The following is a 26,004-nucleotide window of genomic DNA, read 5'->3' on the forward strand; positions in this document are numbered from 1 at the left end:
GGATGACCCTGCTTGAGCAGGGAGGTGGGACCAGTGACCCACCAACCCTTCCAACCTGAACCATTCTGTGATTCTGTGAAAAACCAGAGGCAGCCTCAGCAGGCAGAGCAGGGGGAATCTGCCACTGCCCAGGTTGAACATCCTGTACAGAGAGCACTGGAGCCTGGAGGGATGTCTTATGGCACCTACCAACAGCATCAAATTCACCTCAGGAGAAGAATAGAAGCAGATGCAAAAAAGTGAAAGTCAGAGTGGTGCAGAATGAGTAAACAACCCCCAAAGTATTCAGTGACAAATTCCAAGTCGTCTCACACACAGAGCTATTTCTTTTTGAACCCAGCACTAACTATTTCTTGAAGTAACATCAGTCCCCATCCAGGGCTGTGCACTGTTCAGCAGGGCTGTCAGCTTGGCAAGTGGGCGACCTTCTGTGTAATGTATAATTCAAGTATCCAATACACAAATGATTGCAGCAGAGTCAGAGAACATGCAAATTATGTCCCACATCCTGCTGTTAGTCATCCTCTTGGGGGAACTCACCCCTACAAAGGCAGTATCCCAGAACACACTGTATATTTGCTAATCCTCACTTTTTAAGTGTTTTGACAGCAGCAGAAATCTCACCACTCTTCACTTGAAAATGTCTGTAACCTAAAACTCCTGGAGTAAAATACTCAGTCCTTTCCCTAAAAATAGTAAATGAATTATCCATATTTCGTTTTACTGCTGCATAACAGTTAGAGGTATTAATTTAAAATATGGTAGCAAATTACATAGAATCTTCCATCAAAGGGGATCAAAGCACTTTGCATATTAATTACATTTCAAAATAAGACTCTGAGCTAAGCTTTATTATAGGAGATAGCAAGTTCTAGGGATTCGTATGGGTGAGAGGAAATCAGGACACCTGGTGATTTACTGCCTATGACTTGCTGCCTAACCTTGTACAAGTCCTTCACATCCTCTGTGCCTCAGTTTCTCTCTCTGTAGGAGAAAAATGGTTATATTTAACTTTGTTTTCAAAGGCTGAAAAAAAAAAATCCTCTGGCAAAAGTGATGTCTGATGGCTTATGTGGCAATTACAGTGCCAGAGCATTACACGTAGTAGGTGGAGAGGTGAGGTGACAAACTTACCCAGTGGAGTCCTAAAGCTGCTCTGTCTGCCAGGCAATTTCCCCCTGGGAGAGGGTTGCCTTGGAAATGCCATCCCCTTCCTCCTTCAAATGCTCCTGCAGGCAGAACAGAGACCACCTAAACAACCCTCACCATCCCAGCCCTGAGCATCTCATGGGCTTGGGAAGCTGCCACTTTCACTGTAACTTTCTAGGATATAACCTGCTGTTTCTATTAGACAGCTCAATGCAGTCTAAGGATGAGATTGTCAAGGTTTCAGGTGCTATCAACAGGAACTAGGTAACAAAGTTCCTCTATAATTTCTCTTGAGAGTGATCTACAGGCTTCATGCATGCTGCCCTGCTAGTGTTCTGTGTGCTCAAGAAGCCTTCTTCCCTTCTAGGAGAGACCAGAAGGAGAAATCCTGCTCATTTCTTACTGTATCTGGGACAAAGTAACTCATGGAAATTAATCTAGAGTCAGTTTCTAACACTGATGTCATGAAAAGTCACCCCATTTTACAACACCGATAAACAGCAGCTTATAAAAAAAGAATCAAGACAAATGCCTTGGACAAAGGTTATTTTCATTTGTACATAATCTAAATAGGTCATGTAGAATGATAAATGCACCTGTGAGTAAACCTGAATGGCTCCATATCACGAGATAAAATCATAAAAATCAGGAATAATAATCCAGCCCAAGAATGAGAGACAATGGGTCAAGGAGCATTTGCTTCCTCATTATCAAATACATGGAGAACAATCAAAACAAACATTTAGTCCAACCTCAGGTGAGTATGTGATTAGATAGGAGAGTGCAGAAGTATATGGTGATCCCAAATTGTGGCAAATATCAAATTCCACTTGGACTTTAGCAGATGAAGAGATGTTTTTGAGTGATACCTGAGTGCACTGAGATGTGTTGGACTTTGTTTGCTCTCACACAGCAGGGTCATAAGTCCACATGTTGGAGGGAGGTCTGTCCTGCTATTGCCAAAGCCTATTGCCTAATCACTTGCTGGAATTAATCTTGGTGTTCCCTGAAACAGCAAAGAAGGTATTCCTGTAGACATGTCAGTGCACTGGGATGATTTTTGTTCTCTTAGAAAGCAGAGTGGCCCATATGGCATCTGGGAGGAAGGGGAGCACAGCTGGTCCCATTTTACCGGGAGAAACGCAGCCAGTGGTAGCTGAATAACTGGAGAGGAGAGCAGAGGTTTGGGGTGAGACCAGACCTTTTGCAACCAAACCAGCACCACCCACAGGGCTGCCCTTCCTCTTTTCTACCTGACATTGCCAGCAACAGGCCAAGAGAAAAGCCACAAACATCACTGTGGTCTTGCTTCAGTTCCGTTTGACAACTGGGAGAGCCCCTTCCCCAGACAGCAGTGCTGCACAGTTTGGGGCAGGTGCTTTCCGTGGTTTTCATGAAGAATCCCTTGGCAAAGTGCTCTTGCAGAGTGTCAGTCCCCACTGGAAGCAAACAGATCTATTCAGTGACCCCCATCTATCCCCAGCAGGATGTGACAGAGACCTCTCCCCCTCCTGTCTCATCCTCGTGCAAACAAGGCACAGCATGACCAGCAAAACAAAAAGCCTGAAGGCTTCTGAGTTGCCCCTGTCAGCACTTGACAGGGCTGTTCTGAGATTTGGTTTGCTAATGTCTGAGAAGTTTAGAATGATTATGGAAATCAGAGACAAAAGTCTGGGACGAATGCTCCTGGATTGCTTCTTATGGTGCATGTTCTCATCTGCAGTCCTTTGTAATTGCAAAAAATGGTGCCTTGCAGATACCTTGAAGAGACTGGAGACAGACAGATGCATCTCATCATCAGGAAGTCTGTCTTGATAGTCAGCCAAGATCCAAGGGGAGCGTGCATTATTTACTATTATCATCATCATCACCACTGCCACTAACCTCATTTCCCTAGAGATTTGACTCCAGTAGAAATGCATGAAGCCCTATCCTGGCATTCATGATGTTTTTGTTAACCATACTGTCATACAAAGCCTCCTCCAGCTTCTCATGGAACTTTCTGCCTAAGGAGTGGGTTACACACAGTCTAAAGCCCTCTGAATGCTGCTCTTTTTCATTGCAAGCTGCACTTGAAAGCCACGTGATAGGAAAGCAAAAAACTGGATGTACCACGAAATGCCTGCAGGGACTGCCTGGCTACCTGGTTCCCCACAGGCATCGACTTCAGTGGAGAGAAGCAGGACAGCAGAAAATCAATAGCAACAGGCAAAAATTGTTTATTTGGAACATGGAATTATGAACCCTGAGCTTTTTGCACTTCACATGTGCAGGAACATGATGTCAACACCTCCGTGCTGCAACAGGAAACAAAAGATAAGACTCGGTGCAGCATCAGCTTTTCCTGAGCACCGACCTGTCACTATGTTTTTGTTTATGTTATGCTTTACAAGGCCGAGGTTACCAATACAAATAATCTTTTAATTTTTATTTAATCAAATAAACTTCAGCCTTAGTTTTATTTCACAAACTGTTTTAAGCGATTGCCAACGCATCTTTTATTTTTAAATACCTGCCTAATTTTTAGCATGTATACAAATGCTACACTATCTGCAGTTTGGGATGTACAGTCACAATGTAGAACTTCTTGACTGGATGACAAAGAGAAATGAAAATGAAAAATGATGTGCTAGTCATAATTAGTAGGCATTGCAGAGTATATTTCCGGAGAAGTTATTTGTCCTAAAGATTCATATGCCTGCTTTATAATTGTCAGATGACTATGCAAATATTAGCAGTGACATGACAACAAATGACATTCCCCCACGTATGGAAATAAAGCAGAATCTAAATTTACAAACCCCTCATTTTCATTATTCATCTAAGCCTAATCACAAGCACTGGGAAATATCACTGTAAAATCCAGTGAGTGCTTTTTTTCTGAACTGAAAATCAGGGGGCTGTTTCCCTACTTTGACAGCACACTGAATTTAGCACACGCTGCTCCCGGTGTGCTCTCTGAAATGGATCATCTGAATTTCTGGGGCACTGATGCTTGACAGCCCTGAGAGCGATGCTCCATGAGAAGCACTGCTCCTGAAAGGAAGAGAACCCGGCACAATGGAGCCACTGATTAAGGAGAACAATCATGGAGGATTTCCTATTATGCTGAGCTCCAGAAGGAAACAGTAAGCAACGCAAAGGAAATGAGTGCATTTGCTCAGAATGAAAAGGTCAGCCAGCCACAATTTTTCAGCTTTGATATACACATAACATTTCAACTCCCATTTTTATCACAAATTATAGCTTCCCAAGGTCCTCAGGAAGTTGACAGGGAGATTGTAAGGTTATTGGGTGGTGTGAGAACGGAACTAACTATGATTTACAAACTTGTCATTGCAGCATATCCACTTCTGTGTAGTGAAGAACAAAGCAACCACCCTGGCAGCATCCCTTTTGCATCTTCATCACACAGTTTTAAATAACAGCTCCTGTCAGTAGCAGAGAGAGTCAGACCTCTCCCCTCTAAGCCTCCTGCAAAGCCAATTTAACAGAATACAACATGGACAGGCAAAAGCTGGGACCCTCCTGTGAATTGCAACTCCACACAGATTCTGCCAGATGCTTGTTCACATCAATATCACTCAAAGGTAAATAGCAGTGACCGTAAACACAACAAAATCTTTCATGCAAAATGTAGTTACATTGGGAAAAAAAACATACAGGACTCCTGGGTTCCATCCACAATATTTCCATTGCCTCCCTACCGCAACTTAATCTCCCCCAGCCTTAATTCCATTGTTTATAAAATGGAAACAATAACATTTAACTTTCTGTTGTGGGCCATCGTGAGAAGTGGTGAATCTTCACTGCTTGTCTGAAAGAAAACCGAATTAGTATTGCCTGAACAAATGGCCTATTTCTATTAATGAAATAGTACCAATGGGATTCATATTATTTCGTTTATGTCCCAGCTTTCTCAGCTTTTGCACAGCTCTAAAAATCAACTCTAAACTCTTTGTGTTGAGTGAAAACAGCCACTGAACATGTCATGATGTAGGTATAAGGCAGTTTTATGTTTTTTTTTACCTAAGGAAGCACACAGCACACAGAGTGAAACCATGGCACTGCTGAAGTTAATGGGAATACTCATAGCATAGGATACAAAACAGCTCCTTGTACAGCATCCATTGTATCTCAAGAGCCTCACTGAGACATAACTAAAATACCGAATCAAAAAGACTTCCAAACACTTCCTCAAGACGAGGCTGGTAGGACAAAATTTCAGTCTATGGTACTTGAATGTATAATGAAAAATCCATTAGTGACTCACTTTTTCTAAGGATAGAAGGCAGCATACTTTATGAGTCAGCTTTCTGCTGAGAAAAAAGTCCTACCTTCAATGGAGCAGGAGCTACACCACTGAAAAGAGCTCAATTATTAGCCATTACACTGTGGGACAGAGTGGGGAACAGGTAATGAAAAGAGCAAAAATATATGAAGGACTCAGCTCATGGAGGAGCTCTTAGCATCATAAGACTGACCTTTAAATTCAGTGAAAAATTCATCACCTGTCTGGAAAATTTACTGCAGGCTTTTCTGGAAGTCAAAGCACACTTTGATGCTGTAGCTGCAATACTAACATGAGTAGGGTTAAAATAGGTAGGACTGCTTGCCACAGATAGATGTCTGAATCAATTAAATAAGGGGAAAAATGAAACAAAGTTAACAAATAAATGTACTGAGCACTATCAAATTAGGATGACTGTAAGGGATGTGAAAAATTTTGTATAGTGTATCAGTCAGATAATACCTACAGATAAAGAAACAGAATCAAATAGAGGAGGAAATGTGCTGAATACTGAAAAAAAAGAAAGTTATATGGGCTCTGAAATGACCTGAGGGAAGTTACTTGCATCTCCCTGAAGAGAACTGCATGGAGTAAATGAAGGGAATCACTCATCTGTGAGCTCTGGGCTAGCAAGGTACATTTTTTTCCATCTCTCACTTCAGCTCCTAAGCCCTTACTCAGGTAAAACTCCCACTGGAGTCAATTAAATCTTCCTTCTGATTTGAAACAACTAAGGCAAGAGAAATCCTTTCAAGTTTGTCAGCTTTTTCGCACCTTTTGGCTCCTTGCAGTCATCTTCAGCAGTTGAACTGTCTGCTCACCATACACACACATGAGTCATGGCACCCTAGAAATAAAACAGCTAAAGATGTCAACATTTTGGAGGTTGGCATTCTCTCTCAGATTAGTTTTACACCAGATTAATTCCATTGTCTTCAGTAAACTTCAGCGTGATTTTTGCATGGGTGAGTCAGGGAGTTTGGCCTTCTATTTGAAATAATATTATCTGTGGCTTTGGAGAGACACACAATTCAACTGTGCTGCTTTTTCACGCTTCCACTCCTCCTCAGAGCTCCTGCCTGGGACACGCTGCCTACACAAGGCTGTTAGGACAGGGAATGCAGCATTAGGCCACTCAGCAGCAGGACTTTTTCTCGTGCTTTGGATAAGCTAAATTAGATTCTTAGCTGTGTCAGACATGACCCATAAATCTTACTAAGACTCTAAAACTGACTTATTTCCAGCAAGAGAACGCTCTGCCTTAATTCAATATTTCCCCCCCAGAACTGACCATCAGTGGCTCAATCACTTTTGCAATAAACAGGAAAACGCAACAGAAAATTTTCTCTGGGCATTGCTGCTGGGAAGGAATCTTCTGTTCCAGGGGTTCACTACCAGCTTTGACCTTCTGCCCTCTCTGGGGTAACCACAGCCACCTTACCCCATTTCCCTGCCCTGCCTCGCAGTCGGAGGGGACACGGGAACGCACCATCACTGACGTGAACTTTACGTGGCCCTGCTGGCACACTGGATGAAATGCAAGAGGTTCCCCATTTACATAAAGCTCCAGGCATGACTCATCCCTGTCTTCTGCAGCTCCAGCCTGTCACTCTGACGAGCCTCCGGGTGGCAAGTGAACGCACTGTGTCGTTTGTCATCATACGCTCCCAACGTCGGCCTGGCTGTTGCAGCTCCTGCAGTGGGGAAACAGCAAAATGTGAAATGTGCACAGAAAATTTCCCTGCAGCGTGGGAAAGTCTCGTGTCTGGCTTCTCGTACTTTCTTATTTGTCAACTCACATTGTCACAGGACAACACCTCAACTCCAAGCCTTTGCTAACACTGAGTGGCTGAGTGCCCATCAAGTGTCCATCAAACCTCTGTCCCCCTGGAGGAAGGTCTTACATCAATTAACATAATGATTTACATATTTTCCCACGCAGAAAACTAAGGCTGGAGGCCTCCTGTCTCAGAACTGCTTAGAAAATTGTCTCAGAGCTGGGAAGAGGACTGAGGGATGTGGTCCTGTACAACAAACCAGTGGTCACTCAACCGAGAACATCTCTCTCCATGTCAGCACAAAAGGCACAAGTCTACAACAGTGGGATTAGATACGTCTGCTGTAACTCCCCTAGACAAGAGTGGATTTCAATCTTTTTAAGCTGTTAAGTTTTAGGCTTAAGGAGTTAATCTCTCTGGATAGCCTATGTTCTCCATGGAATGAGGTTACTGGTCTGAATTGCCTCTGGAGGAAACCTTTCCCTGCACATAGGCCTGAGAGGGAATCTAGGAAAATTGGTTTCATTAGGCCAACGTTAACCTTTGTGAATGCCCTTGTAATGAAGTTTTCATTTTCCTGATGCTGTTCACACGACTGTCGCTGGCAAAAAGCATCCACTGATACGGAAAAAGGACATCAGGGAAATTCCACTGAAATAAGTAGAATTGGAAAGTTCTAAAGTTCTCTTTCTTTTTTTTTGCATAGTGTTGTTCCCATGACGATTTCAGGGAAGAGAGCATGTGAGTAAGAAGATGAGGAAGGGACAGGGAAACACCAAATACTTTGAGTGTAACACCCTCAAAGACTGGATAAAATATGAAAATATTTACCGTAGAATGGAAGCATTTGGGATGGAGAGTGGAAGAAAGTGAAACACAAATGCTGAGAGACTCATATTTCAGTGCTGGAAAAATCATGATGAACAGGACAGTCATCTTTATGTGTTTGTTATACCCACACTATGAAGCCAACCAAAAGGGAAGGGGCTAAATATTGTATCCAACCCAATGTGCCAAGGTTTAGTACCTTGGGCTCAATTCTGTGATAACCAAAACCTGTATATATATTTCAGACTGAGAACAGGCCAAAGAATTTCCCTGGACATTATAATTTTGGCAACCAATATTGCAGAATGATAAAATATGAACTTTAAGAGAATGGAATATGGATATTGTCTAGGCCTTCTTACTCACAGAACCTCACTGAATGCCTGTAGATTGCATGTCAGGCAATCACAATCTGTCTCTGACATGTTCCCTTTAGTAGCCTCTGACCCTGAAGATGAAAGGGTACAGACATCTTTACACCATAGGATGCACCAGAGCCAAACTACATTAACTTATGGCAGCTAAGATTAATGTTTGGAAGTAGCCCAGTCTCTGAGTCAGACTGATCTTTTCCGTTCCTAAACTTTAAAGTGCCAGGAAAAAAGTTAAAAAGTCCAATTAAAATAAAGCCTGGCTAACTCCAGGCTTATCATCACGGCATGAGGAGGGCAGGATTTTGTTTTTTCTTCTGCAAGAAACTTGAGAAAGAAACCATGAAGTGGCCTCACAGCAGACAGGGTGAAAGAGGTCTTCTGTGTCGAGGGTGAAATCTGGAGACTGCTGGATTTGGCTTCCTCTAAAGGACAGAGGAGTTTGCTGGAAGTGTTTATCTGTTGCTTTGTTCAAGTCACTTTGGTTTAGTGATTTCTGATTTTGCACATTGTCATTTGAAAGGGACCTTTCACTTGAGCTTAATTTTTGATGACTCAGCTCCTCGGGTACATCTCCTCTTAGCTTCTGCCATAAGCTGAAACTTATCCTCACCTTTTAAGTTCCTGTACAAGCCTGCCTGTGTGGCTGCTTTCATTTCTTCCCAGTTCCCTAAATCATACCCTAACAATGACACTTCGAAATTGCAGAGTCCATGGGCTCCAGGTGAAACCAACACAAGGCCAGAGACAACGATTTCTGGTTTAATTCATTAGAGGGTTAATAAAACCTCTTTATGAAAGATTTTCTCTGGTCACGCCCTGATTTCTGCAGCAGATTCTTTAGCACTGACAAAACCTCCCCAATCCACTGACCATCACAGCACTGCCAAGAGACCAAGTGAGAATGAGGAAAACACAAGTCCCACTTGCAGGCGAGGCAGCAATTAAAAATCCATATCCTTACTACAAAAAAGATGAAAAAATAGGTATATACCTCTTGTCTGTAACGTCCCAGTGGGCTTACTCAGCTCCCTGAACGCTACACAATATCTGGAGGAAACCACTGAGAATGCTGATAAGGCAGCAGAGAGGACATGCCAGAAGTCAGTCAGTGAAGTGCTATTTGACATCTGACGCACAGGGCTGGCTCCAGTGGGCCCAGTGATGGGTGAGAACCCGCTCAGCTGCAGCAGCACTGGCTGCCCCCAGTGCAGCAGTGGGGTTTGGCAAATCTTCCAACAAAACTTCCACTGCCTTGTTGGAAAATTCCTCCTTGTCAAGGTTTTGTTTTGGTTAACTCGTTTACTGCCTGAGGGTCTTTGTGATGACCCAGTGCTGCTGTACCCTCACATACTGATTCCCTCGTAAAAAGCTGGTTTCCATGTGTTGCTGGGCACATGGAAAGAGCATTCCCTTGCGCTAGACATGAGCAGAGCCTAACTTGCATTTGGGTGCCTGAGCTGGCTTCCACGGCTCATACCTAAAGAAGCCACCCATTCTGGGAAGGTCAGTCTTGATGCAACGAGTGAGGCACAGCAACCCCAGTCCCTGCTGAGCCTGTGCACTGAGTGCCCATGGAGACCGTGCCGATGCAGCGTCTCTGGGAGAGATCCAAAATAGCACTCAGGCACCAAAGTGCAACTTCTGCAGACTGCTGGCGCCTGTGCTCATGAGAGCAACCCAGGAAAGCTCTGCCTCCCCTCCTCAGCTACGTCAGATGCTGTAAGTGCCTACAGCTTCTGGGGAAAGCTTCCTTAGGCGCCACAAGGTCTGGCACCTTTTTGTGCCCAGCTGCTCTGGGTGGGCTGAATTCTGCCATCTACTTCTTGCCTAAGTCCATCCAGAAGTCAGATGGGGGGGTTTGCCATGAAGGTCTTAAGGACTCAATTTCCCAGGCATGCTGTACACAGCAGAATGGAACTCTCAGGAGGACTTACAGGTATTTAACATCAGTGAGTCATGGGCCCCTACACCAGTATCCGAGTTCTGTCAGTATCGTCGCTGTTTCCCACCTAAAATCCCTAACCAGTCACCCTATTCTGACACCAGAAATCTTGTGCTCCTGGTTAAACCGTGGTTCAGCTTTCAGAAGCTGGGCAGAGTACATTTTTATCCCTTCCCTGCATGCCCTCAGGTTTCTCAGGGCACTCCCTGTTCAAAGGTCCGGAACTGGCTTCCAGGGCAGTGCTCTCCAGCACTTGGTGAGTATTTAAAGCAGAGGGGTGGCTCATCTGCCAGGCATATTTTCACTGACAAGACTAATTTAGATGTTGATGCCAAATGTGTTACTTAAACACATAAGCAAACACTTTTTTGGTCCTGTATGAGTTCCACAGTGAGATATCCATAGGTTCCCTTCTCCTGAGCATTTTCTACTGCCTGATGCAGGCATCTCACCACTCAGAGTACAGGCTAAGGGCACTCAAACCCTGAGATTCTGAGCTATTCCTCTCCAGTGCACAGGGAATTTTAGGCATTTAACTCACTTGAGAGCACCATGCCTTTGAGAATCAGATTCTAATCCTCAACTCTCCCTTGCTGCTAATCCCAAATCTCTTTGAGATCCGGCCCTCTTAGTGTTCAAAGTCCTCTATTACGACTTCAACCTAGTTAACTGTTAACTTGCATTTGGCCATGACCTTTGGTCAGGTGTTTGCAGTCTCCTGAACTACACTAAACACTCACCAATATAGGATGCTCTGAAAGCACGAGGTAAGTCTGTGACAGGACCTGAAACTTCCTTGTGGAGTTCATTTCCATAGTGGAAAAAGAAATCAAACACAAAATGTTCTGCTTGCTGTGACTTTCCCATAGTAAACTCCTTGCACCCAAAAGGTGCCAGGAAACAAACTTGAAAACAAAGAGAAATTGTATTAAAACCAGGGTAAATTTTCTAGGGCCTTTAAGAGTGGCAGATTCCCCTCAGCATTGCCCAACAATGTGCTTGCTTATGGTCATAGGGCAAGGAAGAGGCCACATGGCTGCACAAACCCTCTTCTCCATACTCAAACATACACATGGCAGCTGTAGCCAGCCCTGTGATCTATCAAATTATCAGATTATTTCTTCCACCTATTGAGCAGGAAGAAGAGAGGTTGTTGTTATGTCTTCTAAAGGAAAAAGCTCAGCTACTCAATAAAGAAGGAACTTACAAAGTAAATTGAGAAGATACAAATTTAGTTTACTCTGGTTTTTATGTCAAATCTCACAAAAATAGATGGACAGCATAACATATGTGATAATGATAAACACATACTGCATTTAAAGACTTAAGTTCTTTAAGACAACACTTCAAGCTTGCTTTTTTGTTCCCTGGAATTTGGAAAGTACTGCCAACATGCAGCTTACCAAAATCCTAAGAGGAAGGGCTGAACTTTCATTACTGATTATACTTAGCACAGCACTTGTATTTGAATTCTTCACCTCCATGCGCATCCTGTTCCTTCAGAAAGATTTCCTCACACACTGTTATTTATATTTTTAAAATGCCTTATAACATTTTCTCTTCATTCTCTGCAGTGTTTTTTCCTTTTCCTGAACGGCAGTTGTGTTCAATGCCCCTTGCAGCCAGCGACACACCCTGCAGAACACAACACATAATCAAGCACACACGCCCTGCAGAGCAATGCGCTCACTCCAATTCCCAGCCCACCCCGACACGAGTGCTACAAGCATATCCTGTGAATAAAAGCACAGGGGGAAATGTCCTGGGGTGGGCCCTGCCACACAACACCCCCCCAAAAAAAACCACAGTTCAGCTGGGAGCAAACACACCTCGGTATCAGAAAGGGTACAAGTGAATAAGCACTGCACCTTCTGTAACAGTCACTGCACATTCCCAGTTGATGAACGAAGCCTAATTGACCTAAACGATGACTGTATGTACCCAGCTTTACCTTTAGCAAACAATACTGCTCATAACCCAGTCACAGCACAGTTCCCAATGCAAGAGATGTACCATGAGCCAGAGGCTAAAATAAAACTCAGCTGTGTGTAAGGAATCACAAATAAAACAACAAATGAAATCATATATGAGCGTCACAGAATGTTATATGATGCTGAACAGGTAAGGATCAAGGTTACATACTTTTCTGGGAAAGAGGAAACCTTGAGATCACAAAATAGAGATAAGCAAAATTCATAGATTCACAGAATCATGGAATATCCTGAGTTAGAAGGGACACACAAGGAGCATCCATCAAACTGGCCCTGCACAGGACACCCCAACAATCCCACTATGTCCCTGAGAGCATTGTCCAAATGCTCCTTGAGCTCTGTCAGCCTGGGGAGCCTGTTCAGTGCCCAACCACCCTCTGGGGGAAGAACCTTTTCCTAATATCCAACCTAACCCTCCCCTGGCACAGCTCCAGCTGTTCCCTTGGGTCCTGTCACTGGTCACAGAGAGCAGAGATTGGTGCTGCCCTTTATGAGAAAGTTGTAGACAGCTATGAGGTCTCCCCTCAGTATCCTCTTCTCCAGGCTGAATTACCAATTATTAATATAATCTCTAAAAATTAGTATTAATATAAACTCTATTAATATGAAGTTAAAACTAAAGAATAATGTATAATCTAGAAATTAAGAATATCTCAGAAACCTGAAGATGAATCATTTTACCTCCATAAACAAATTTATGAAATAAATATCCAGGAAGATGATTCAAACAAAGCATTTTTGGTCACTTTTTTTTTAATAGGAAGGAGGTATCAGTTTTGTTGTTGTGAGGCATTAGTTAGGAATCCAGATAGAGTCATCCATGATCTGATTTATCTATAAGAAAGTGAACTGGAATGAGGAGAATATTCTTTTTTTTTTTGCATGAATTATGAACACAGAATTACGAATGAAGGGATTTGTTTGCTAATTATAGAGCTGAAACTGATCTTACTCTGTAGTCTTAGGTGAGTCAATTCATCCCCCTGCTTTGGTTTCTTCACTGTTAAAGAGTTCTGAAAATACTGACTTACTTGATTTCAGAGTAGCAGTTTTGCTCAATTAATGTTCCTAACGCAATTTGAAGAGAAACGATAGTTTTAGGTCTACAGTTGTCAGGAAAGTGTTGGGTTTTGCTCACATGAAAAAGAAAATTAACTTTTAAATCAGTTGTCAGTATCAGTTTACTCATTCCAGTTCTAATGATTTGACAACCACCTCGAATAAACCCCTTGCTTTTGGTTCCCTTTCTAACACACAACATGAGCTAAGCTGCCCCACCCAGCTGGACTGCCGACAAATTCCTGTTCTTATCTCAAGCTCCATAGAAGCCTTATGTAATTAAACAATACTGTGACGAGGGTCTTATCTCAGGGCATTAACTTCTTCTTCCCTCGACAAGGATGTAAGTGAGCTGGACCCAACTGGAAAGCAGCTGTGAGCCCACTGCTTTCTTCAGAGTTTGACCTTTCAGTGGAAAATAAAACCTCCACAATGTGAGCTCTCGCTGCGTTGTGTTGTTGACACTTGAGCCTGCAGGAGGAAGAACTCTTCAAGGCCACCTCCAGATTTGTCTGCGGCACAAATGAAGAGCTCCTGTAAATCCTTCAGCGCTCTCCTGAGTGTTGATGTCTTTGCACAAGACAGTTAATAACAGTTAATGATGTCGGGGCCTTGCCAGAAGCTCAATGAGCACTTGGTTGTGTAACTCTAACTCGATAGGCACTGTTTGTTTTGGGTTTTTCCACCACAGACAGTACCCCCTGGCTATGCCAAGGCAATTGGTTGACCTCATGAGAGATGAGAATTGTCTCATTAATTTCAGTGGGTTGTTCAATTTTGGAGCACAATGCAAAGTGCAGCAGGATTCGTGGCTGATCTGGTAGCAATCTGCTGAATATGCCTGCACACTGCGGTTGGACAATTTAGGTGTCCGAGATAAAAAAAAAAAAAGAATTAGCTATTTTTATCTATTCCCTGGGGGCTTCTGAGGGATTATGCCATGTTATCTCATATTTGTGATTGCTCCAGTTTAGTTTTTAACACTCCTAACATGAATTATTATATCTTCCTTTGAAAGACTATGGCATTGATTAACAACTCTGAGTCTTTGGTAAATTCAATCTGAATTTCTTTTTTTATCCAGGTATGTGCCTAGTTTCTGGGTGAAAGTTAAAAACGGAAAGATGTACATCTCTAAGTAAAGAGATGATGACAGCAGAAGGAAGAGGAAGAAAGCTGCAGAATCAATTAGAAATGCAGTATGTTGCACAGAGCATATTTAGATTGCTGTTGTTTCCCTCTTTCTCTTGCCCTGCTTTTGGATTTAAAAAGCAAGAGTAGCTGTACTTTGTTCCTGCACTGCAATTTAACATGCACTGTATGTGAGTGACAGCAATTCTGAATACAGGAGCAATCACACTACCTGCAGCAAAAAGTCCCTGATGGATGCTACAAGCTGGTGACATTAATATGGGAAGCACCTGAGGTGGTGCATGAAGCAATGCAGGATTAGCCATGTGTATTGCACTGAACCTGGCAGGGATGCAAGAAAAAAGCATTTAGGCAAAATGGCAAGACTGGGGAAATTTCTCACCTAATTAATGGAGAGCTTTTCCTTATTTTAATTCCCTTGCCTCCAATAAAAGTGCAAAAAAGATTTTCAAGAGCAAGTGAAAGAGCCATGCTGGCACCAAAGGAGCTCATTATAGAGTCACAGAATGGCCTGGATTGGAAGGGACCTTAAAGATCATCTCATTCCAATCCCCTGCCACAGGCAGGGACACCTTCCACTATCCCAGGTTGCTCCAAGCCCCGTCCAGCCTGGCCTTGGACACTTCCAAGGATGGGACAGCCACTGCGTCTCTGGGCAACCTGTGGCAGGGCCTCGCCACCCTCACAGGGAAGAATTTCTAAATCTAAACCTACACTCTGTCAGTTTTGAAGGCATTCCATTCCCCTTTGTCCCATCACTACACGCTCTTGTAAATAGTCTGCCATGCTGTGCTGGGAAGGATATGTGGAGGTGCAGGAGTGGGTGCTCCCCCTTCCTTCATGGGCACTTGGAAGCATGAGATTTTCCCCGGTCTGTCACCGTGGCTCGGCTCTGTCTCCAGACACAGATCATGCCACATTCACACACACAGGCCGTTATTACTGCGATGCTGAGGATTCAAGAGACGCCCGACAAAGCCTGAAGCACCGCACCATGCGAGCGGCCACGCTCTGGCCTGGGGGCCTGGGCAGTCCCGCTGGGCTGGTGGCCGTGTCCACAGGCAGTGCAGGAGGGCTGCCAGGAGCTGAGGGAACGTGGGCAGTGCTGAGGACAGCCGAGCACACTGGGCTGAGCCTGCTCCACTGGGCATGGTCAGCGCTGGGCAGCCCCAGCCCTGTGGCAGGTGCTGAGAGGGTCTGTGGGCACCGACAGGGCCCTTGGGATGTAGTGAGGGGACAGTGGGGCTCAACAGTAGGATGCCCTGGAGTGCTCCTTGTACTCAGCACTTCCCACCATGCTGGGCACTGGTGAGGCCACAGCTCTAGTGATATGTCCAGTTCTGGGCCCCTCATTGCAAGGGAGACATTGAGGAGTGGGAGCGTCTTCAGAAAAGGGCGGGAAAGGTCTGAGGAGCATCTGAGGGAGCTGGGGGGGCTCAGCCTGGAGAAAAGGAGGCTCAGGGGGGACCTTCTTACTCTCCTACAGCTCCCTGACAGGAGGTTGTAGCCAGGTGGGGGTCACTGTCTTCTCCCAGGCAACAAGTGGGGACAGAAAATGGGCTCAAGCTGTGCCAGGGAGGTTTAGGTTCAACATCAGGAGGAATTTCTTCACAGAAAGAGTGATTAGGCATTGGAAGGGGCTGCCCAGGGAGGTGGCGGAGTTTCCATCCCTGGAGGTGTTGTTTAAGGAAAGACTGGACGTGGCACTCAAGAGCTCTGGTCTGGTTGACAAGGTGGTGGGTCGGTCACAGGTCAGACTCGATGATCTCGGAGGTCTTTTCCAACCTAAACGATTCTGTGATTCCGTGCTGGCAGCGCCCGCGGGGCTGAGCGGGGCACTCCGAGCCGCGGGGCACCGCGGGCATCGAGGGGACCCGGCGAGCTGCGGGGGGGGCCGGGGTGCTGCCGCTGCCTCGGGCTGGGACCAGCCGCATCCTGCTCCCCGCATCCCGCACCCCGCTCCCCGCATCCCGCATCCCGCTCCCCGCTCCCCGTCCCCGCCGCTCCCGTAACCCGGCGGCGGAAGCCCCGGCCGGCCCGGCCGCCCAATGGGCTGGTGCTGCGCGCCGGGGCCGGGGCCGTCACTTCCTGGCCCTGCGGCGGCGGCGGCAGCGAGGCGAGAGCCGGGGCCGGGGGCGGCGGCGCCCGCAGCCCGCCCGCCACCAACATGCCCTTTGACTTCAGGAGGTGAGTCGCGACAGCGCCCGCCCGCCCCGCGGGGACCGGCCGCGCCCGCCCCTCGGCGCTCCCCGCCCGGTGGGCAGGGAGGGATGCAGGGATGCACGGACGGATGGATGGATGGGTGGATGGGTGAAGTAGGTGTGGGCAGGGAAGGGCCGTGGGAACGGGGAGGCTCTGTCCGACGAGCGGCTGTTGTTCCGCAAGCTGGTTGTGCAAAGCCAGAGGAGTTTGTTGTTTGGGGCTTCCCCGGGCAGGACCTCGGGGGGAGCAGCGGGACCTCGGGGGTCATGGATGTGCCTGTCCCGCGGGACCCCGCAGTGGGTATCGGGGTGAAGGTGCGGGGACCCTGCTCCTCCCGCAGATCCTTGGGGTCCCGCTGCAGCTTCACGGGGTCACGGTGGGACTCCCACAAAGCTTTAGGGCATCACTCCTTATGGTGGAGCTCCCACAGCATCCTTAGGGGTCATTCCTTACAGGGGGCAGAAAGCAGTGCTATGTGTCTGATTGCTGGGAACCAACATTGGTGCCTCCACCTTTGGCTTTGCCATCCTGAGCAGGTATGAGTTGTAGGATTTGGCCTTTCTGTGGGGCTCCTGCATCCCCTGGGCCATAGCAGGCAGTCTCAGGCACAAAAGCAGAAGTGGAAAAGACCCCTCTGGCTCAAATGGAGCTGAAATAGCAACTGTGGGTTCATTTTGGTTTTGAGCCATTCTTGAGCCAACGATTTGTAACTTTCCAAGTTCAGAGATGCCAATGGGAGGATGCACAGATGAGTTTTCTGATGCAGATTTTACTAGAGCATTAATATTACAATAAAAAATACGTGCATTTTTGGGAATATACAGTCCTTTTCATGTAGGATCATCATGATCTGTACATGTGACCCCTTTGAGATGACAGGGGGAAATGGTGATAATGCAGGTTTTTAGTTCTCCCAAACAAAAGTTGTGTGTTATATTTTCACTGTAATTCTAAACCAGGCCTCTCATTTATACAGGCTGACAGGATCTTGTGTGATCCATGGGGCACTGTTGAACATGGAGGCAGTTGCTTCTGAATGAAAACTTGTTGAAGCTGGAAACAGTATCTGCTGGATCTTGTGGGATCTGGGGCCCAGAGCCTCGTTTCTGCTTTTGCATAAAATTTGATAGAAAAAGTCTTCTCAGCTTTGGAGACGTTCTGCCAGCTGTGAATCTTATTACCATCTATTTTCAGACTTGTAAAATACACGAACAATAAGGGACCCTGGGTTGTGGCTGTCACTTTGTAATAGCAGATAAAGCAAATGTTATTTCTGATGTCTTTGAAAATGTAATTTTTGTTGGGTCTCAGAATACGTGTGTGGAAACACTGGCTCACCAAGAGAATAATCACCTTAAGAGACAGCACTAGTGCTTCACTTTGGAATGGAACAAAGACATTAAGTAAAGACTGAATGGCAGGGCTTGTGTTAATGAGTTACAAAAAGAGCGGCATCAGTTCAGATCTGCATTTTAAAGACTCACAATTGCAAATAACTTCTTTGTCATTCAGACTGGAGGATTAGAAATAGACACTTCAAAGCTCTTTCTGAAGTAGTAAGCTTGCTGAAGTTCAACTGTTCTCCAAAGATGAATTTTTAAAAGGTTGCCGTTGATATCAGGAATTTTATATTTAAATTACAGAGAAACTAATGTCACGTGCAACAAACCACTTTCCTGTTTTAGAAGCATGAACTGAGTTCAGGGCCAAAATGTTGCAAAGGTTAGAGCCCTTTTTAGATGTTGTGGGTTTTGTTCATTGTGCAGTCAGTGGAACAAAATCTGCTGAGGCTGGAAAATTTTACTGTTGTAGGTGAAGTATGATGCATACGTTAAAAAAAAATGTACAGGTACTTCCTGACAGCTCCAGAACATACAATACAGTGCTCTTAGAGAAATGAGGTTAGCACCTTGAGTCAGTTTCTGAATGAAGAGGTGACTTTTTCATCGTGTGAAATACAAGGTTTTTCTCTCAGAGATTTCAGCTGGATGTTCTCTGTGGCAGGTACAGTTTGGCACCATGCCTTTAGCACACACTTTGGAGTGGGTGTTACGCCTGTGTATGATTAGAGGTTTGAGTTGTTAAGCAACTTTTAAAAGCGCCCCTTTATATCTACTAGAGTCCCAAAATTCAGACGTTCCAAGTGGAATGGAGTTTTGGTGTTCTGGAGGCCACAGATTTTGCAGGTCTGTGTTGCTAATGCAGCTGAAAGAATCACTGTCCTTAACTGCTCTTGTCAGGACATTTGGGAAGGCAAGGTCTTGTTGTTTTATCCTCCCTTTACTGAGAGCTTTTATTTTTGATGTTTTAGATTGGCAGGATATTGACAGCTGACATCAGTAGAGAGGGGCATAGACCAGATAGAAGTTCAGGCCTCAAGCTCTGTTTGCACACAAGGTAGCTCTAGCATGAATAGGTTTCCAGAGTCTCATCTGGAGACAATGGAGACACCAATGACAAGTAATTAAAACAGCCCATGATCAAAAATATGCACAGCCCATGATCAAAAATATCCCTATTCTACACCAACTAAAAGTCAAAGAAAGCCTTTCCATCTATGGGACTAAATCTCCTTCCTCTCACCTAGAATTACGGGTTCATATCTGGCCTGACTGAAGAACCCAAAGTGCCTAAACATCTTTCTTGAAAGTGTCTCCATCTGTTAATCTGAGCCATATTTATTGGTTCATGTCATGGTTCCATATTGGAAGTAGCTTGTTTTGTTACTTGTAATTTTTTGTACTGTTTTTTTTTTTTTCTGTAGGACTTCTGTTTCCTTGGCTTATCGATAGTTCCCCTTGCTAATACCAAAAGCACTTAATTCATAAATAAAACAATATTTTCACAGTAAATTTATGTGATTAACAATCATTCTGTCCCAAGTATCTTTAGGGTTTTAATAATACTTAGTACCTACCTAATGCTTTTCATATTTCAAAGCATTTCATTCATGCTAATCTCTCCAGTCCTGCTGTGATGTTGGTATGAAACCAAGATTTCAGCTTCCAGATTGGAGCCTTCACTGCAGGTCTGTTCAGTGCATGTCACAAGACACCAGCCCTCCTACAGAATTCCTAAATCAGTTTGTATTTCCAGAAGGCCTGGTTCTTTCCTATTTTTTAAAACCCATTTGGCTGAAAGAGGCAGGCAGATTTATCCTTGTTTCCCATCCCCTGGTTCCTTAGAACTTGTGTCAGCAAAGCAGCTTCGTGCCTATTTTATTGGGGATTTTGAGTTATCTCACTGGAGCTGAAAGGGTATTTCCCCCTCAAGCCTTTAAAACCCGGTGTCACCTGCACACTTGCAGCATCTGAGGATGGTTAAAATCATAATTAGATTACACTGTAAGCCTGGGTCATCTTGAGTGGTGATTATGGGCCAGAAGGTTTCTCGTATGTTGTGTGATCCTGTTAGCAGGAGCTTGAGCTGGTGCTGGGACTTCAGACTGCTCTGGTGTTGAGAATTACAAACATAAAAACGAAAATTACAGATGTAAAAATAAGTTACTCCTTTGCAGTGGATGTGGACATGATAGAGAGAAACGTTACTGCAAGTTCTCTGACTTTGGTGGCTTTTCTTTGCACCTGCCTATTTGCATGAAGGAGTTACTGATGGGTTTGTAAGATACTGAAACTTCTAAACTATTTTGGTAACTTTAATTGGTTAGACTGAGAAAAACTAAAAGAGACCACTCTGAAACCAAGTTTTTGTTCTAATTCCGGGTAATTCTCAGTTGTGCCCTGGCGAAGTGTTTGGCAGAGAGTGGCAAATATCCATGAGTCCTTATTTTTATATTTAACTGAGAAATTCACAATTCCTTTCCCACAATTAATCATTGTGATGTTTTCATTAGGGATTTGTTGTTGTTGATTGGTTTTGGGGTGGTTTGGTTTTCTCAGTGTCATAACCTGTATGAAGTAACAGTGTATTATATCCAGATTTTGGAGGTCATGGGAAAGGAACCAGGCTTAGAAGGGATTTAGATTTAAATGCTGATGTAGTGTGGAAGGCAAAGACTCTTATTCCATCGTCACAGTACAATGGGCCCCCACTGTCAGCTGTTCTTTGGCATATCTGTGATAAATGGTATTTTAATGTGGGTATTCTGATTCAGATATGAAGTACATTTTTATTGTTTTGAGACACAGGCAGGTCTTTGCTTCAGTTCCTGAAGGTCTTTTTAAAATCAAATTGTTCAGTTTTAGCAGAAGCTGACACATATCCAACCTTATTTTGGGAGAGAGAATATGTTTGGTTTTAAATTAGACCTAAGAGTTGTGATGGTGAATAGGCAAAGTGATGCTCAGACATCTGACCTGGAACAATTGTGGAATCAATTCCTGACCAAATTAATGACGACAAATCAGTGGATTGATGATAGGTGATTTTGAGTCTGAGGAGAAAAATCTTTTCTGAACTAACCAACCCCTTGGACAACTTCTCATTCACTTGTGAGCTTAAGGAAAATAACTTATTTTAGGTTTTAGCCTTCAGAAAAGAAGGAACAAAGTTGACTTTCACGATCCCACCATTTTCCTTTTGACAGACTTGTGAGGGTCACAACTGAAAATCATAGAATCAGCTGGGTTGGAAAAGACCTCCAAGATCATAAAGTCCAACCCTTGATCCAACACCACTGTGGTTCCCAGACCATGGCACTAAGTGCCACATCCAGTCTCATCTTAAAAACCTCCAGGGACAGTGACTCCACCACCTCCCTGGGCAGCCCATTCCAATGCCTGATTACTCTCTCTGTAAAAAGTTTCTTCCTAATATCAAACCTAAACCTCCCCTGGTACAGCTTAAGACCATACCCTCTTGTCCTATTGCTGGTTGCCTGGGAGAAGTGACAAAATCTTTCTGTAGCCCCTCAAATCTCCCTTCAGCTTGTCTGGGATTTGTTTCCCCCGCGTTTGAACATTTGCCAGTCGTTATGCAGAAATGGTGACTACTCGATGCTTTGGCATTGCCTAATAAATATCAAATGTTAGTGGAAATGTACATGTTTGCTCAGGAATTTTCAGTTGCAGTGTGAGCCAGCACTGCGTTTCCCGTCGGATCCGGGTTCTTTGTGCTCCGTGCACCTGCTGGCACCTTCCCAGCACCTCCTTTAACTGGCTGCATCCACACACACTCCTTCCTTTGGCAGAATTACTTTGGAGGAGGGGCACCGTGAGCTCATTTGTTAGCAGGTGCACGGTGGTGATAGCAGCAGGGAGGCGTGTTCTTGGCTGAAACAGAGTGGGGAGGGTGAGAGGAGAACTAACAGCTCAGACTGGCTGGTGTGGCATCTCCTGATTGCATGGGTTGTGCTGCTGGTTTGTGCAGGCAGTGGCACAGCAAAAAGGGTTGTGTGTGCCCTGTGCACAGGCACTGTCGCAGTCGCAGACGTTGCCACTTGTACAGTGATTTGGTTCACAGTCTTAAATCCTGTGTGTGATGGAGCTGGTAGCCAGCACTCCCTCAATTAGTGTCTACACCAATAACTAGCAGCCTAGCACAACTGTGTATTGGGTAGTTACCTCTCTACGCTCTGCAGAACCCACATTGTCTCTCTGGCTACTGAAGTGATACCTGAGTTCTCCAAAGTGCCTGTAACTGCAAGGGAATTTCATCCCGAACTGCAGCCACGTCTGGCGAGCAAGTTCCAGTTCACATTGTGCAATGTCGCTGGTAAACAACCCTTCCAAGTGGTGTTGCTGCCACCTTACGTAATTACCAAAGTGGTTTTGGTGCCAGGCAGTACCATGACTAACTTTGTTTCAACAATAGCCCTTTGAGGGCACCTGAGAAATTATTCTGCAGTCACAGCAGTCAGATGGGTAAGCAGAGCTGTACAGACAGAGTCTGTTGATGTTTGTGGCACAAATAACTGATTATACATAGCATGCATGTATGTAGATATTTCTTCCTAAGTCTCCGTAATACATCATTTCTCTTGAAATACAGTTGGAGTAGAATTTTTTTTCCTAAGTATAGAAATATTAAAGTCCGTCTTTGTAGGAGAGTTCTGTATTGTTCCTTCTGAACTTTAACTGTCCTCCTTTGCTCAGTCCTTGGTGACACAGATGCTTTCTTCATGCCATCATAGTTCATTGCTGTGAAAATGTCTGAATCACACTGTAAACAGAGCTGAAGCAATACCACCAGCGTGGACTGGGAAGCTGTGGATGTTGTTGAGCTTGTATTTTGAAGACTGCTTGTGTATTTTTTGGGCATGTAATTCAAATGGTGGAGGTGGTGAGAAAAGAATAGTCTTGCAGTGAGCGAAGAAATGGTGGAACGGTCTTGTTTTTTTTGTCTTCTATCCAAGCACAAACCCTGAACTGTTGTCTAGGTATTCCTGTACAGAGCCAACTGCTCTCAAAATGGAAAACTTGTTCTGCCAAAACATTAACCACAGTCTTGCCATGACCTACAAAATCTTGCTTATACTGAAATGTGTGAGTATTTTAGTAGTAATCATGGCAGACACACACACACAAGACTGTAGTCTGTGTGACAGTGCGACTTGCTGTGTTTGAACTGTGTGTGTTTGGATATTTGCTTTTCTGTTTGTGTTTTTTAAGGATGTTTCCAAATCAGATCTATTTAGTTTAATTCAGAGAAGCCATAAAGATTGGCATTTAATAGAAGAGCCTTCAAAATGCCCTGTTAATGCAGGCAGGCGAGTATAACTGCTGACAGGATTTCATGGCTTCTTAGTGTTTATTTAACAATCATATCCCAAGGCAGATCATTTGGCTTCCAAATTGCTGTCCATCTCTGTAGACCACTGGGTGCTGTGAATAAAGCAAGCCCACCACTTCAGCCAGTAATGTAAATATGACTTTGTTTTCTGATAAACATGAAGTTTCAGAGCCTTGGTCAGATTCCATGTCACTCTCAGTCAGCTGTGACCCTGTTGCATTGAAATCTGATTCTGGTTGCTGCATTACAACAGGTTGTATCTGGACTAAAAGCTGCTGGTAAACCTGATCCCCAACTATAACTTGCAGCTCTTGGGCCTGCATCAGTTATGTTCTTCTACTGGGATAATATCCATCAGATGTTTCCTGGAAACTGTATTAAAACCAGGAACTTCACTTGGAAGCCAGATGATGCAGGAGAGCTGTACTTGCTTGTAGGTAATACAGTAACATGCAAATAAAAAGTGGGACTGAGTTGTAGAAGCATGTACAGGAATTCTTGTCTCCTTAGATTGGAATTCAAATAGGAGAACCTGAGCTGGTCACTGCAGGTTTATTCATATTCTGAAAAAGTACAATATATTTGAATCCCCAATTGATGCTTTGGGAAAGGATCTGCCTTTTTGTCTGTAAATCTTGTGTATTAATGGATTTTATCCTATAGAAATTCCTTTGGAGGAGGAGGAAGACTTGGTTGTGAGTGAGTACCAATGTCTGCTCTCTCAAGTCAGGGTTCTGCTGTTCTTAACCTGTGTCAGCTTTGGACAAGTACCAGTTCCTGTCTGAGCCTCAGTTACTGAATTGTTTCAAGGGAGCCTTCCTGTGCTTGCTCACTCTGCAGAGCAGTGGTTGAACTGGACTGGTCCAGCCTGAGATTGTGAGCCTGGATGATGTGTAGGAGTTTCCCTCATGGATCTGGAGAAATCTCTGTCGTGCAGTAGAATATGGATTGGTCTGTGCACTTTTGAGGGAAACTTTAAGAATATGGAGCTGTTTCCTTCACACATCCCTCCCTTGCCTTTTTTTTCCCCTTCCCCAGATGTTTCATTTGTTCATGCTCTTTTGTACCAACGTCTGACTTTTGTGCTGAGCAAGTGCAGCTGGGACTGAAACCAGAAAGTAGCTTCCATAAATAAAATTTACATGTCTCTGTTGCTAATTTTATCTTACCAGATCTTGTTTCAAGGTGTTCAGCAGTACAAGGCAGCAACAGAGTCTTACTGCTCTGTGATTCCTGGAAGCTACAGGAAAGACTACAGTACAACTCTTTTTTTTCCATAGCTCTGCCCGGATTATGCTCCAGGTTGTGTGTAGGGAATTTCTTGGAAATCACTGTCCAACTTTGAATTTTGTTCAGTGTCTGCTGGAGATCAGGACTGTTGTTTGTGGGGAGGGCTGAGGCCAGTAGCCTGGCAAAACTGGGAACCAGCAGCTGTGGGCAGTGGGTTGTTGGGCACTGGAATGGGCTGCCCAGGGTGGAGTCCCCATCCCTGGAGGTGTTCAAGGAGTGACTGCACGTGGCACTCAGTGCTCTGGTCTGGTTGACAAGGTGGGAATTGGTCACAGGTTGGACTCGATGATCTTGGAGATCTTTTCCAACGTCAGTGATTCTGTAATTCTATGAATGTGGCAGGAGGTAGAGGAACCCTGAGCTTGCAGGTCTCAAATTGGGAAAAGGAGGGATGTTCAGGACTAGGGGTCTCAAAAAGGATGGAATGGGTGATGGTGGGAGGTGTTGGGATGTGCTGGGGAGCTGCAAGAACAAGAATCTCTGAGTTTTAGTTTACTTATGACATTCAAGTATCTGAACAATTTACTTAGTCTGGGGAGCAGCCGTGTGTGTTAATCCTGATTCTCTCTGATCTCCAGAATATGCTACTCCCACTCAGGAGTACAATGACTCTTGTTCATGGTCCAGAGAAGGGCTGGATCCCTTTGAATACCAGTCCCCTTACTTGAACATTTTTCTTCATGACACTTTTCTCCTGTTTTGATGAAGCAGAGTATAATTGGTTCACTTTATTAAAAATACATGTCTCTTCCATCCTTCATTTTGACACCTGCTTCACTGCCTAAAAGGAAAGAAAATACTTGCTGGCAAGAGTCCACCTTTGAGTATTTGAGATTATACTTTCCTCCTCCTCCTGATTGCTTTTGAAATTTGTTTGAGCCTAATATTTTATTTGGAAGGAAAAAAAAAAAGGTGATGTACCGCTTCCTGTTTTCCATTCTTCAGTGTCACCTAAAATAGTTGCACTTTTGGTGTATTTCAGCAATAACAATTGTTGTGTGTGTTCTTGAGCAGCAGAGAACAAGCTTAATATGCACTGAAAGAATAAAAGCACAGAATTTAGAACATAGTTGACAAAAAGGTGTTTTGGAGGGACAGCATGATGACTGGCAGGAGGGAGCAAACAGGAGAACCAGCTCCTTGGAAAGGAATCAATTTAAATGGGAGCAGAACGTATGAATTTTTTGTGCCCTTTTTCAGCAGCTGTTGTGGAGATTCGTAGTCTTTTGTCCTAGAAATAAATGGGTTTGTTTTTTTG

The 26,004-nt window shown here is 44.4% G+C and overlaps 1 protein-coding gene and 1 long non-coding RNA gene across 4 annotated transcripts in view; one reads left to right on the plus strand and one right to left on the minus strand.

Moving 5' to 3' along the window:
• The window catches only part of LOC127473698 (uncharacterized), a 901,041-nt gene that overhangs the window by 479,231 nt on the left and 395,806 nt on the right, over window positions 1-26,004 (minus strand). The window lies entirely within an intron of this gene.
• Window positions 16,653-26,004, plus strand: part of ERGIC1 (endoplasmic reticulum-golgi intermediate compartment 1) — a 60,451-nt gene continuing 51,099 nt past the window's right edge. The window contains exon 1 of one of the 2 annotated variants that reach the window (XM_051793611.1): window positions 16,653-16,751. In XM_051793611.1, coding sequence (XP_051649571.1) covers window positions 16,732-16,751 — 20 coding nt within the window. In that variant the 5' untranslated portion in view covers window positions 16,653-16,731. Of the gene's footprint in view, window positions 16,752-16,859; window positions 16,880-26,004 lie in introns of those variants that run through there. The other variant, XM_051793612.1, reaches the window with a different exon arrangement.

The sequence above is a fragment of the Manacus candei genome, unplaced genomic scaffold (assembly GCF_025592945.1).
Source record: "Manacus candei isolate 608988 ecotype Guabito, Panama unplaced genomic scaffold, ASM2559294v1 h1tg000037l, whole genome shotgun sequence".
NCBI lineage: Eukaryota > Metazoa > Chordata > Aves > Passeriformes > Pipridae > Manacus > Manacus candei.